Source organism: Theropithecus gelada, chromosome 2 (genome assembly GCF_003255815.1).
Source record: "Theropithecus gelada isolate Dixy chromosome 2, Tgel_1.0, whole genome shotgun sequence".
Lineage (NCBI taxonomy): Eukaryota > Metazoa > Chordata > Mammalia > Primates > Cercopithecidae > Theropithecus > Theropithecus gelada.
Window position 1 is genome coordinate 62,147,636 of NC_037669.1, and position 15,528 is coordinate 62,163,163.

At 36.9% G+C, this 15,528-nt stretch overlaps 1 protein-coding gene across 1 annotated transcript in view; it reads right to left on the reverse strand.

Moving 5' to 3' along the window:
- Positions 1 to 15,528, reverse strand: part of CNTN4 (contactin 4) — a 998,936-nt gene that overhangs the window by 321,937 nt on the left and 661,471 nt on the right. Inside the window, exons 5-6 of the mRNA XM_025375521.1 lie at positions 12,971 to 13,097; positions 3,644 to 3,819 (exon numbers count right to left, since the gene is read on the reverse strand). Of these exons, the coding sequence (XP_025231306.1) occupies positions 3,644 to 3,819; positions 12,971 to 13,097 (303 nt within the window). The remainder of the gene's footprint in view (positions 1 to 3,643; positions 3,820 to 12,970; positions 13,098 to 15,528) is intronic.

Here is a 15,528-nt window from a genome sequence, read left to right on the forward strand (position 1 = left end):
ACAATCATTCTAGATTGTATTAAATGCTGGTAAATTGAGCCGGGCATGGTGTAATCTCATGATGTTGGGAGGTTGAGGCGGGTGGATCACTTGAGGGCAGGAGTTCGAAACCAGCCTGGACAATATGGTGAAACTCCGTCTCTACTAAAAATACAAAAAACTTATCTGGGCGTGGTGGTGTGGGCCTGTAATCCCAGCTACTTTGGAGGCTGATGCAGAATAGCTTGAACCCCGGAGGTGGAGCTTGCAGTGAGCTGAGGTCGCACCACTGCACTCCAGCTAGGACAACGGAGCAAGACTCAGTCTTTAAGAAAAAAAAAAATTCTGGTAAGTAAAAGATACTGTTATGTAAAAGCAGAGGGCTGGAAGAAGGTCGGCAGAGAGGACGAGAAATGATGGAAATTGCTTGTTATGTTAGGGTGACATGGAAACTTTCTCTTAGGAGGTCATACCTAAATTGAGAAGTGAGGATCATGAGACGTCTGCTGCGTGAAAGATCATGAGAAAAGCTTATCAGGCAGAGGGAACAAAAGTATCATGACCCTGTTGCAAAAAATAATTTGTCATTTTTGAGAAATTAAAATGAGACCATGGTAATGAGTTTGAGATTTATTCTAAGTACATTAGAAAGCATAAAGCAGGAAAGCGGGATGATCTAATTTACATTTTTTAAAAGATTACTCTGGCAGTTTTATGATAAATGGTTAAGGAAAAGCTCAAGAAGATGCAGAGAGAGCAGGCAGGACTGGATGTTGTAGAAACAATACGACTTGATTTTTAGCAAGGCTTTAGCAAAGATTGTCACTACTTTAAAACCATGTGGGTGAAACTGGAGTTCAATTATAGTATATTTGGCTAAATTTGTAGCTGGTTGAACAAGAGTGTCCAAATAATATTAAATTAAAGGTTTAATTTCATTTTAGTGGAAATTCTCTAGTGACATGCTGCCCTGTCTTGGTCAACATGTTGTATCAATTATTTGAATGGAGACACACTTATCAAATTTTCTGCTGACACTAAACTAGGAGAACAATCAATATGTCAGATTGAAAAAAAAAACTTAAAACAATTTCAAATATGATGGAACAAAGGGTCACTACTCAGAACATGAATTTATTAGGGGTAAATATAATACTCCGAATTTAGGTTAATAAAACAACATGGTTGGGTAGCTCTGGATGAATAGAAATTTATAAGAAATCCTTTCTCAGATTTTACATGATTATATGCTTAAAATAAAGTTACAATGGTACTTAAAAATGAAGATTAAATAAATATTATTGTCAGCTTCATTAACTGAAAAAAAGTTCACATCATGAGATACTATTGTTCCCAGTGTCCTCAGAAAAAGTTAAGGCACATATATGGAATTCTGTGCATTTCCATAAGACTACAATAGATGAATTAACATAGTTGAGTGTATTGTGAAGAATATGGCTGTGGATTAAGTAAATGGGGAAGAAAAGAATTTATGGGACAAGGGACATGATCATATCTTCACATATTTGAAGAGTAACTAGCATCTCATAGTAAGAACTGGGAGTGAATGTGATAGAAATTTAGATATTTGGCTCAATTTTAAGAAAGAGATGTCAAGTTTGTTTTTGTATTTTTGAACAACTAGAGCAGTCTACTGTGGCCCAAGGTGCCTTGTGATGAATTGGTGAACTTTCTGTCACTAGAATTTTTCAAACCAAATGATGATCAGCGCAGGATTTTGAGGGTGGGAGGAATGCCAACATCACACATGAAGTGGAATAAGCAAACTGGATTCCATTTCCTGGTAGGTCCTCAAGTCAACCCACCGCAAACTAAGTGGTAGATCTTTTTTTTTTGGTTAAACTATTCTATTTAAATGACTGTCCTTGAATATGAGATTCCATCTTTCTGATGTTTTGGTAGTAAAATGCCTGGTCTTTCACAAAAGGATAATCTTAAAAGCTGGTAATTTGTTTTTTTAAATGTAAGCTAGTAATAAAAAAGTCTGGGTATAGTATTTCTGTTTTTTTGAGACGGAGTCTTGCTCTGTCACCCAGGCTGGAGTGCAGTGCTGCAATCTCGGCTCACTGCAAGTTCCACCTCCCGGGTTCATGCCATTCTCCTGCCTCAGCCTCCGCAGTAGCTGGGACTACAGGTGCCCACCACCACACCCAGCTAATTTTTTGTATTTTTAGTAGAGACAGGGTTTCACCGTGTTAGCCAGGATAATCTCAATCTCCTGACCTCGTGATCTGCCCGCCTAGGCCTCCCAAAGTGCTGGGATTACAGTCATGAGCCACCGTGCCCGGCCCGGGTATAGTATCTCTATCTCCATTTTTTTTTTTTTTTTTTTGGTGTGACTGTGTTAAAAATTTCCTACACTATGACATCCAAAATTCAAAGAATTACAAGATTTATTAAATACTGAGATATTCCCCTGCTCTGAGAGTACATGATTCTATGGTTATTTCCAAAAATTAATTCAGCAAGATTTGTCATTACTAAAAAATAAATATAGATATAAGACTTGTATTAAACCAAGAGAAATAAATACTTTGGTTCTGTTATATTCAATCGCACATATTATTCTCCTATTATTCTGAACACCTAAGAATATTTAGAAGACTATCTCAAGAGACATTCACTAACCAAATAATCCTGGAGCCTTGCATATACATAATACTTAGAAAATTCATTTCTCAACTTATAAAAATGCCACCAAATGGCATTAATAGATTAAGAACTGGATATTAGGTACATTTGATGTTGAGTTCCTGGAGAGGACTTTGTTAATGAGAATATTCTACAGTGTTACTGCCAGCAGACTTTATGAAACCTTTGGCTAATGCCAACATGCACTGCTATATGAGTTGGAATTTCACACAAGGAAATACATAATCACATGCAAATACATAAACCCTTAAAAGTGTAGCTGAACATCAATCCTTGAAGGTGGCTATGCTAAAATGTATGCTAACTGCTCTTGCCTATGGATTTTATTTTCAAATTGTGATTTCTAAATTCCACTTTCTTTCACACATTCATGGACTTTTGTTAAATGGTGGTCTTAAGATATGGTTATTTGTTTTTTTAAACATTCTAAACTGGAAATATCAAAGGTGGATAACACTTTGTCTCCATTTTTTTGTCATTATTGCAGTCGCTTTAAATTTTTTCTAGCCTATGAAATAAGAAACAATTCGAGAATTATAGGATTAATTGACTACTCAGTTTTTTTCCAGCTCTGACCTTTATGGTTAAAGTACTTCTCTTATTCTCTACTAAATTACTGGCAGTTCAATTTCTTGCTTATACACATTCTATTTAAAATGTGTGTGTGTGTAAAATTTGTTGTTTACATAAATTTATACATGTGTCAATCTCAGTGTGTGAATTTATTTGTATATAAAGAAAGCATCATATAATCAAATTATCATACAATCAAACTATCTCAATCCTTATTAAAGTAGAAGAATATATCTCCTCAGTTAGATTTACAGTTTATCCTACAAACAAAATTATTTCCAAAACGTGAAAAAGAGTAAAGATGATCATGTAACAAATTAAAATCTAGTCTCTAAAATGAAACTGCTATAAAAGCGTATTGGTATAATGGTAAACAAACTCAAAGTAACATTTGCAGCATTATATAATTGCTACTTACAAGCAAACTGAAGCTTTGCTTCTCTGCTAACAATTGTTCCAAACGAGTTTGTTGCTGTGCACTGGTACGTTCCAGCATCTTGGGTTTTATTGGGGTTATTGATCAACAAGCTGCCTTCAACAACACTGTAGCGGAAATCCATACCAATGTCAACATCTGTTCCATTTAACTTCCACCTATAGTATAAAAATGCCAGTAGATAAAGTCTTGTCATATTAATCAATATTTTTGAATTGTCTAAAATATATACAAACTATAAATAGCATGAAAAATCATTTGTGACTTTTTTTAAAAAGCATGATTAAGAAGTTAGAAATGCTCTACCCAGCAATGGTAACATCTTAAGAGCTTATGGAAATAACATGTCTTTTAAAGTAAACAATGATATTAAAATTTTAATAACTGTTTTTCTGACTACTTATTATGGTACAAACACTTCACCGTTTTGAAGTCCGGCCACAGATTTCTCATAGCACCTGTGCAACTTTCTTCAAACAGGGCTTGTTAGTAAAAGTCTTTCTAGTTTGCAATCATTCTTTAAATGGGTCTATACAGATGACAGCATATACTATTTCCAGGTAGATTGCTGAGTATCTGATGAAACTGCAGCAGAGTTGCTTTGATTTATTCCTTAATATGACTACAATGGCTGGCTGTAAAGGAGAGGAACTCTATTGATCTTGAGCTGCCGTGGGGACCAAACCTGCCTTAACCTTGGATCACTTTGAAGAGCTCCTTCACCACTGGCACACAAACATCAATCAACCATCCCAGGAAACTGCAGATTAGACCATTAGATAATCGGGGCAAAGAGAGGTTTTTTTGTGTGTTTGTTTGTTTTTGTCCTTCTGTTTATTTACCTGGATCACCTATGTATGTGACTAGAGTATTTAGCCCAGTAAAGTAGGTTTAGTAGGACTCACACATTTTAACAGCAAAGTTTTGGTAATTAAGACCTATGTTTTTGTTTTTGTTGCATTTTACAACCAACACCATTTCAAACAGTGAGCTTATCTTGACTCTTTTCAGAAGTCAATTAAATACTTAAGAACTTTGGCACTAATACAACTCAGTGACTGTCTTATCTGTTTACCCCCACAAATCTTACACACAATATTAACTAATGAAAATAGCATAGTAGGAGTTTGTGAATTACCAGGAGTATCACAGTAGCATTTACATCAGAATGTTAAAAATTAAGAAATACAGCAGTACAAAGAAAACTGATCCAAATTCATAATGGGAGTAAGGAATGACAGCCATTAATCTTATCTCCTTTAAATAGTAAAAACACCATTTAAACATTTGTGTGTGTGCACATGCACATTCATTGTGTATCATCTTATAACATTCTTGGGTACTATGGTTGTCTGTACACAATGTAAAAGGATTTAAATGAAAAAAATATAGGCGAGTTAGTTTCAAGATTTTGGATGTCTGATATCAACAAAAGCAAATATACAGAAGGGTAATCCCTTCTTTCTGTCAAGACCTCTGTCCCACTTCAAAGCTATTTTTCACTGACACCTCTTTCAATGAAGTCTTCCTCAGTATTTCTAGTCAAAATTAACCAAAGATGACTAAGCGCGGTGGCTCACGCCTGTAATCTCAGCACTTTGGGAGGCCGAAGTGGGCAGGTCTCTTGAGCCCAACAGTTCCAGAATAGCTTGGGCAACATGGCACAACCCTGTCTCCACAAAAAATACAAAATTTAGCCAGGTGTGGTGGTGCATGCGTGCCTGTAGTCCCAGCTACTCGGGAGGCTGAGGTGGGAGGACCACTTGAGCCTGGGAGATTGAGGCTGCAGTGAGCCAAGGTTACACCACTGCAACTGCACTCCAGCTTGGGCAACAGAGCGAGACCTCATCTCAAAACAAAAACAACAAAAATTAAGCAAAGCTTTATCCAGTCTCCTGCAGAATTGTCCATGCTCCTTTATGTAGGAATGCTGCTTTTACTGTAGATAATTGGCCTACATCGCTTTTGTATTCTCACTTTAGCCATCTAAAATCTAACACTCTCATTGTGCTCCATAAATGCTTGTTGAATTTAATTGACTAAATATTTTACTTCTTTGCTGGATATTTTAGCTTTGAACATCCACAATTCATGAAGCATTCCAGCACACCACCACACAGCTACATATGTTTATTCATGTCTTTGAAATGTAAAAATTTAGAAACAAGAGAGGTAAGAAAGGTAGACCAGGAGCATGAAATAGAAAAATGAGGTAACTCTTTATGTGTTTGTGTATAAGAAGATTGGGATTAGAAACTGACAATGTTTTTAGTCTCCACAGTAATTCTTTGTGCTCTGACACAGACAAGAAAGTAATACGCAATAAAGACAGAACAGCCAGCTTATATTCTAGCAGCTCTATATGCACATGAATCTCCAGAACTGACTGTCTGCCCTAGACATTTTTTTTTTTGAGTCAGCTGATCACGTCTTGGCCATAACTCTTACTTCAAATGATAGTAGAGCAATTTAATATGACAAATCTAAGAACTCAACGAGGAAATTGCAATATAATGTGAGCTGCAAGCAGAGTGTAGAATTTAGGAGTGGGACCATGTGAGTCTTCTTAGAAAAGTGGTTGTGGGCATAATGAGAGCTCCTCTGTAGGTTTGTCTACACTAGTCATCTCAACTAAAATGCTGTGCAGAAAGTCCATTAATCTACTTTATCACCTGCTTTTACATACAAACAGCAAAGGAAAAGGGATTATTGAGAAAATAAAGTGCTTTTTCTGAAATGCAGTTGAGTCTCTATTACAAAGCACTATACCAAGTTTTATTGCAAGGCAGTCACTGTTCATTCCAACTGAATGTGGATAACACTGAATTTCTTATCTCATTGTATACTGAAACACACTTGAAAATTTCACAATTTACTTTCAATGTTTGAGGAATCTTTTAAGTGTTAGTAATACAGAGGCAATGCTCATTTGGAGCCAACAGAGATTTTCCCAAGGGACAAGAGAAATTTGTGAGTCTCATAAGCTGATTTCTAAATCATTTGAGGAACCATGATTCCACTCTCTCCAGAGAGTGGGGTTGTGCACAACCAAACACCTATGCTGTGACACTCTGGAGGGTAAAATGTGGCTTTGCTGGGAGGGTGTCTATAGGATTCGCTGTAGCGAAATCCTCTTTCTTTATTGATGGTTTCAACTTGGCACTAAGGGAAGGTCAGGGCATTTAAGACTTGGAATTTGTTTTCTGCAAACTCAGTTGAATACAAACCTCAGCAAAAGTACCCCGAGCAAGTATGTGAACATTTCTTCTATCTGGAAAGGGATGCTGAGTGCATTAAGAAATGTCATATGTCCTTAGGGAAGTTTAATACAAGGGAAGTTGGCACAAGTTAAAACTTCTTAAATTTTTCTGGGTCTGGGTCAACCCTTTCAAAATCGAGGGGCAGGAAACAATGAAAAGAGAAGGCTCAGTTGAGGGAATAAACACAAAGAAGAGAGGTCAATTGCGGTGTCTGAGGGGAGAACCCAGTGCTGAAGATCCCCATGGAGACTCACTTTGGAATTTCTCCTACTTGTTCTTCCCCCTCAAAGTCAGCCTGAAGACTGAAAAAGTTCAGGCAGAAAGTGTCTGAAAATGCCTGATCTCTCTATTCGTTCTCTTTCTCTTTCAACAAGAGGAACTTTTTAGCTCCCAGGTACCAGTCTGCTATCATGTTACAGAGAAACTGCCAAAGGTATAAAGGCAAGAAGTACACTGCAATAAATTGCTAGTATATTTGATTAAAAAGTTTTGTTCTCAGTGTTCCCTGGCAATCTAGAAACATAATAGGTTTCTGTTTCACTGCTTGTTTTAAATAACAAGGCAAGCTCCTATATCTAGAAACACAATGTTACAAAAGCAATGTTAATTAAAGGTCACAGTTTGGGGAAAAACAAAGCAGCAACTTGCCGAATTCGGCTGCAAAATTTGTTTTCATTTATGGCTAACATCTGAACTTACACTCGGCTATGTAAGGAAAACAGGAACCAGTTAACTCATCGTTTATGTATCTAAGAGCCTTTGCTTCCTGCATTCTTTATTACATAAAGTATTTAAAAATCTTCGATTTAGCCTTGGGTTTAATATATTCTAGGGAGAATAACTATTCATTCTGGCTTGCCCAAGACAAGTGCTGGGTTTACACCTGCTATCCTAGAATAATTATGAACAGCGGCCTTCTGCTTTAAAAAGTGCCCTTAGATGATAAATTACATGTTCACTCTAATTATATGGTCCGTTAGAGAGTTGTTTTCTTATTTTCTGGAATGCACTTCCTTTCCTTATCCATGTGATGAAAGAACCATTCACCCTCCAGATATATTAAAATATCTCCTTTTCTGTGAAGCCTTCAGTGACATCTACCCTCACCATCCTGAATTAGACTTTCTTTCCTCCAGAGTACCTAGAACGTGGTCATCCTTTACTTGTATTTACCTAATTCTACTCCAACTACATCCACATCTAGGCAGTCCTCAAATTAATAGTACTAGTAAACATGTTGTAGAGTTGATTAATCTTTGAATACTCAGACCTAGCATGGTGCCTGGTGCATTGCAGCTGCTTAATAGAGTGGTTTAAATATTTTGTCTAGATGACATATTTTTCAGAATCCTAATATATGGCCCAGTTCAAAGTAGACCTGCGAAGGCTGAATCTTGGATGAAAATTCTGTTATTTTCTTTCTCTGGTAATCTTTAAGCCAATTCCATGTGCCGTGGAATTCAGTTTGAAAAACACTGGTGAGGTTTGAAGGGCAAATAATGAATATGTTTGACAAATGAACAAATGGATAAATGAGCACATAAATTCTAAAATAATATCCACTATACTAATACTACCATCCTTTAACTTGAACAGAATGTCCTCTGCCTATTTGAAAATTACTTATCTCAGTTCAAATCTCATTTCTTCTGAGAACCCAACCTGATGACTCCAATCTCTCCTAAACTATGACATATATATTTCTGTTTTTATATAACATTAGATATTAGTTATTATAGTTTTTAATTATCAAATTTGAATAGAGGCATAATAATATTTATAAGATGTAGGTAAGTTATAAAAAATCATGAGCCAATGAAGATCTGTGTTTAAAAGGGATATTATCACTTTAGAAGTCTGCTGTATCTACTTTGATTATAACCACTCTTTCTTAATGGTTACTTATAATCTTTAATTTTGGCTTTTTCATTCCTGTGATATTCTTTATAATTTTATCATGTATGTTACTATCCTTTGAAGGAGTTCAGAGTATGCCACTCAAAAATATGCTGCTCTGGCATATTGACATTTATTTATTTATTTATTTATTTAGAGACTGGGTCTTCCTCTGTCACCCATGATGGAATGTAGTGGTGCAATCATAGCTCACTGCAGCCTAGAGCTCCTAGACTCAAGCAATCTTCCCACCTCAGCCTCCTGAGTAGCTAGGACTACAGGTATGCACCCCCATGGCTGACTAGTTTTTAAATTATTTTTGTAGAGATGGAGGTCTTGCTATGTTGCCCAGGTTGTTCTCTAACTCCTGGCCTCAAGCCATCGTAATGCCTCAGCCTCCCAAAGGGCTGGGATTACAGGCGTGAGCCACTGTGCCCAGCCTATATTGACTATTTTGAGTTAAAGGTACTCGGAAAACAGCAGGTGCAAGAGGACCACTTTCACCTTCATTCTTCTTCTAAAGAGCAAGGGATGAAATCCCCATGCCAGAGATGTCCTTTCTATATTAGAAGGGAAGTAACATTCTTTTCATCAAGGACAGGAAGTTGAGACAGAGAAAACTCTGTCCAGAGCTTGTTAAAATATTTTCTTCTAGCTCCCCATATAACTTACTTTTTCACAATTTACTACTCTTTGTCCAATTCAGTATATAAATGTGCAACAATAACTGTGTCTCTGGGTTTTCATTGTCTTATGAAGGCTTCCTTGCCATGTAAAACTTGCATTTAAAAAAATGTTTTTCTCCTTTTGATTTGCTTTATGTAAATTTAATTCTCAGGCTCAGCTGAAAAATCCTAAGAGAAGAGAGGTAAAGTTTTGCTTCCTTTATACCTTGAAAAACCACTCCATCCCAACCACTTTCAAATATTGTGAATGTGAAATTACATACTATGTATTTGGCCGTGAACTGGTTTACTCAAAATTATGTTCTTGAGATCTACCCATGTTGTCGCAGCTGCCATTCATTCATTTTTACTACTGCATGAGGTTACCTTGTACGAACATACCAGGTTATATGTATTTGTGAATATACTATGAACATAATTATGTATACTGGATCATAGATTATGGATTATGTGCATCTTTAGATTTACTAGGGAGTGCTTTTTTTTTCTTTTTTTACAGTGGCTTTTACCAATTTACATTGCTACCAGCAGTGTTCAATCAAGGGTTCTGTTTGCTCTACACCTTCACCAACAGATTGTCAGTTTTCTATATTTGTCAATCTGATAGTTTTGAAAGAGTATGTTGTTGTAGGTTTAATTATATATTTCTGTTCACTAATGATATTGACAATCCTTTTATGTCTACCGAATTTTTGGTTTTCATTTTCTTACAAGTACTTGTTCAAGTGTTTTGCTAATGTTTCCACTGGGTTGTTTTTTACATTCTGTTTGTGGAAATTCTTTAAATAGTCTGGGATATGAATCCCTTACCCATAACAAATATACTTAAAAATCTTCAAGTTTACAGTTTGTAATTTTGCTTATTTCAGTCTATTCTATTGAACATCAGTTTTAAATATTAATACAGCTAAATATTTTCTTTTACAAGTTGCACTGCTTCTGTCATATTTAGAAAATCTCTTCCTTCCCCAAAGTCATAAATATGTATAACTATTTGCTTTTAAAAGTATTGCAAATTTTCCACTTAGGTCTTCTATACACTGGAATTGATTTTTGTGTATGCAGTGCAGTAGGGTTCCAATTTCATTTATTTATTTATTTATTTTTTGAGATAGAGTTTCGCTCTGTTGCCCAGGCTGGAGTGCAGTGGCACGATCTCGGCTCACTGCAAGCTCTGCCTCCCGGGTTCATGCCATTCTCCTGCCTCATCCTCCTGAGTGGCTGAGACTACAGGTGCACGCCACCACGCCCGGCTAGTTTTTTTGTATTTTTTTAGTAGAGACGGCGTTTCACCGTGTTAGCTAGGATGGTCTTGATCTCCTGACCTCGTGATCCACCCACATTGGCCTCCCAAAGTGCTGGGATTACAGGCGTGAGCCAATGTGGCTGGCCCCAATTTCATTTCTTTAACCATATAGATTATCTGCTGTCTAGTACATCTTTTAAAAATTTGTTTCTAATGTTGTCATGAATTTTTACTTTTCTTCTTTTTATCTTCACAAGACAGTATTATTTTTATTATTTTTTATTGTTCTGTGCAATAATTTTTTTGTGGAATTACTAACATTTACCATTTGCTTTACTTATTTATTCTTGTAGCTCAGCTCTTCTATCTGGAATCATTTTTATTCTGCCTCAAGTATGTCTTTTAGAATTTCCTTTAGTGAGGGTCTACTGGAGTCAGACTTTGGTTGATGGCTGCCTAAAAATGCAGTTAGTTTGTTTTCCTTTTAAAAAAGTATTTAGGCTATCTATATATTTGACAGTTTCTCTCAGTATACTGAAGATTCTATCTTCTGTCTTCTGCTTTTTTGTTGCTATTGAGAAGTCAGCTGCCAGTTTGTGATCTCTTTGAATGTTATCTGTATTACAACTTTGGCTACTTTTATGATCATCTGTTTGACTTGGTGTTCACTATTTCACTATTTTAGATGTGGCTTCATTTTTATTTGTACTGCTTGAAGTGCATTGGGCTTCCTGTATCTATAGCTTGAAAGTTTTAATTAGTTTGGAAAATTCTTAGCCTTCTCTTTAAATACTGCTTCTGCCTCAGTCTTTCTTGTTTCTTCTGGAATCCTGATTAGACATTTTTTCTCTCTTTCTTTTTAAAGTATTTTGCTTCCCTTTGTCTCTTTCTGCTGCCTCTGGAGGATTTCTTCAGACCTATCTTGCAGTTTACAAATTCTCTTTTCAGTTGTATCTCATCTGCTACTACAACCACTAGGGTTTAATGTTTGAAATACACAATTACCTGTGCTTCACAGTCTCTTTGGAAGTCAAGCTTATTTCTTGTTCACATTTACTCTAAAGATGTAGTCCTTGTATCCCAGGTTTATTCTGGGAGATGTTCTCATGTTGGATTCTCCTGTGGGTTGTCTAGGCTTTGTCTTGTGACCTCTGTTCCTCTGAAGCCATGAAAACCAAAGCTCAATTCATACTTGTAGTTTATTAACATGAAAACTGCCTTTACTGTTCAGCTTCTTTGGGTTCCAAACCCACTTACTTTTGGACTTCTGACATTTCTTACTTTCCTGCCAATTTACTGATATGGTTTAAAATGTGTTTTTTCAGTTAAATATATGTGGTTAGGAATTGTTAATGTTTTCAAAGAGAAAGTCAATCAGGATATTTAATTCCCAGTACTACAAAAAACAGAGGTTGGGTACTTAGCTTTTCATGAAACAATCATCTCCTTAGACTTTCAGGATATCCTACAATGCCCATCTAAAAGCTTTTAATGGGCTGGGCACGGTGGCTCACGCCTGTAATCCCAGCACTTTGGGAGGCTGAGGCGGGTGGATCCCTTGAGGTCAAGAATTCAAGACCAGCCTGGCCAACATGGTGAAATCCTGTCTCTGCTAAAAATACAAAAATTAGCTGGGCATGGTGGTGCACACCTGTAATCCCAGCTACTCAGGAGGCTGAGGCAGGAGAATCACATGAACCCGGGAGGCGGAGGTTGCAGTGAGCAGTGGTCGCACACTGCACTCCAGTCTGGGTGACTGACAGAGCGAGACTCCGTCTTGAAATAACTAACTAACTAACTCTTGGGCCAGGCATGGTGGTTCATGCCTGTAATCCCAGCACTTTGGGAGGCTGAGGCAGGTGGATCACCTGAGGTCGGGAATTTGAGACCAACCTGACCAACATAGAGAAATCCCATCTTTACTAAACATACAAAATTAGCCAGGCATAGTGGCACATGCCTGTAATCCCAGCTACTCGGGAGGCTGAGGTAGGAGAATCGCTTGAACCTGGGAGGTGGAGTTTGCAGTGAGCTGAGATCGCATTATTGCACTCCAGCCTGGGTAACGAGCAAAACTCAGTCTCAAAAATAAATAAATAAACAAATAAATAAATAAATAAATAAATAAAATCTCTTTATGTAACCAGCATTGTGTAAGTATTTCTTGATTTTAATAACAGAAACTATATGCATGGAAACACATGCTTTTAAATCAACAAACCTGATATGAGGTTTTGGATTTCCTTTAACTTCACAATTGAGCTTCACTTTTTTCTCCTCAGAATCCAAAGGGAACATTACAGGACTTGGTTCTTGAATAAAAATCGGGCCATGCAGTGTGGAATCATCTGAAACGAGAAGAGAAAATGTCCAAAATCAAGAATCCCTTCCAAATAGGAACAACAGGAAACAACAACATAAAGAAAATAATAGAAAGAAATTAACAAAAAAAAGTAAGGCATAACAGGTTAGGTTGTGTTTCAGTTTCTGGAAGAAAATTTCCCATTGAGGTTAATCTTCTGCGGATTATGATGAAGTGAAAATGTGAGCTCTCTTATTTCACATTGGTCACTAATTTCACTAACAACTTCCAGGCACAGGCTGCTTGACGTCTCCCTTTCTCTGCTCTACGTATTGTTCTGTTTGTCTTTAGCCTACCCCTTTACTGTATGTGCTTCCTGTATCGCTTTTGTGCTGCTCTCATTGTGGATGGCTCTCTAGTGTCATAAAGTTAAAATTTTTTCTGTGTTGTAATGAGATGATAACATTAGAAAGAAGCAAGGGCGATAGTGTAAATAAGTCAATAATGAGTAACAGCTCTGTATTGCTAATATACACAACAATTTTTCAAAATGACTATGTAGGCAAATAAAGAACAACCTACAGTCTTTATTCTCAAATTATCTGCAGTGAAGGACTAGGTTCTTTGTTTTCCCAATCTCTTATGAAGCCATATATGGTCTACCTAGGATAAATATCACATAGCTGGTACCACACGTGACTCAGCGACACCCAAACTGGTCTATAACAGGTGCAATGACTTGAGTCCACTGATTATGTGCTTGGATGGTGAAGCCATGTTAAACAGCCATGCATTTCTAAGTGCTTTCTCTCAGTAAGAGAAACTGGATGCTTGAGACTTATTTTGTCATGGAGCAGTAACAAAGTTCAAAGACTGGAATGATCCACAAACCATATTTAAGTGGCAGTGTAGAGTACATATGCTTCTAGACTATGCGCACAATAAATATTGTTCAAAATGCATCTCACCACTTATGCTCATAAAAGTGATTTTCATTTTTCAAAATCAAGTTCAAATTCTTTTTCCTAGAAGATTCTTCTAGACCCTCAACCTTTTTCTTTAACCATATAATTTTAAAACTGTATTTCCCAAGACACTTACCTTTTTATACTAAATGCATTTAATAGAGTACACTTTCTTTTTCCTTGTTTGGATTATAAGCTCCTTGAGAGCATGACTGTATCTTATCTATTTTTATATCAAGTACAGTGGTATATATACATACACAGTGATCAATAAAGTATTTTTTTAAAATTTTCAATGTATTCAATTAGCTTACTTAGGCATTGCCTGATGAGTTTTAAGATAGAATCACCAGAGGTTACGATGTAAAAGTTACATTAAATATCACCCTGCAGCTGGCAGTCCCCTTATATGTGATTATTCTGAAGGGCAAGAACTGCAACTGCTATCCTGGAAAAACTTCATAACCAGTCTTTTGTTGATAGGTGATAGGATGAGACTGAATTCATTCAGGTGCATCGGTACTGAGAAAAAAAGAATAAAGTTGGTTTGGGGATCTAGGTAAAGCCTGGCAAGGTAATTTCTAAGGCATTTAACATTTAACTCAGATGGAAAAAACAAAAACAAAAACAAAAAAAACCACTTCATGCTAAGGTTGAAATAGAAGAAAAGTTAAGAAGACAAAATAACCAAATGGAGTTCTATCTTATTATAGGGGACTGAGGATGACGGCCCATGATCTTGTTGTGAGAAAGGGATGGGTAGGGATTCAGAAAGACCATGGACTGAGTTTCAATGCCTTGGGTCAAGTAGTAACTCCAGGACCTCAGAAAAATCACCTAGTCTCTACATGCCTCAAATGTTTCATCTATAAATAAATACGATTAGACTAGGCCAGTGATTCTGTATCAGTTAAAAATGGGAAAACAGGCTGGCCATGGTGGCTCAAGCCTGTAATCCCAGCACTCTGGGAGGTGAGGTGTGGAGGATTGCATGAGCCCAGGGGTTCAAGACAAACCTGAGCAACACATGGAGACCCTATCTCTACCAAAAATTAAAAAATTAGCTGGGGATGGTGGCATGCACCTGCAGTCCCAGCTACTCAGGAGGCTAAGGTGGGAGGATGGCTTGAACTTGAGGGATCAAGGCTGCAGTGGGCCATGATCACTGCCACCACACTCCAGCCTGGATGACAGACCAAGACGCTATCTCAAACCAAAACAAAACAACACAAAAACAAATAAAGGGAAAACAGCCAGGAATATTTTCCCATAAACACACATGTATCCATACATTTCATTTGCATTCAAAGATGTCATGAATTATATTACCACTACCACTGTCTCTTCTTACTCCATGTATAAAATACCACATCAATAGGAAGTTTAAACAACCAAAAATAAAGAAGATTTATGAAAGCACACAAAATAAAATCATGGAATAAAAGTACACGGACATGGCCAGGTGCGGTGGCTCACATCTGTAATCCCAGCACTATGGTGGATCATGAGGTC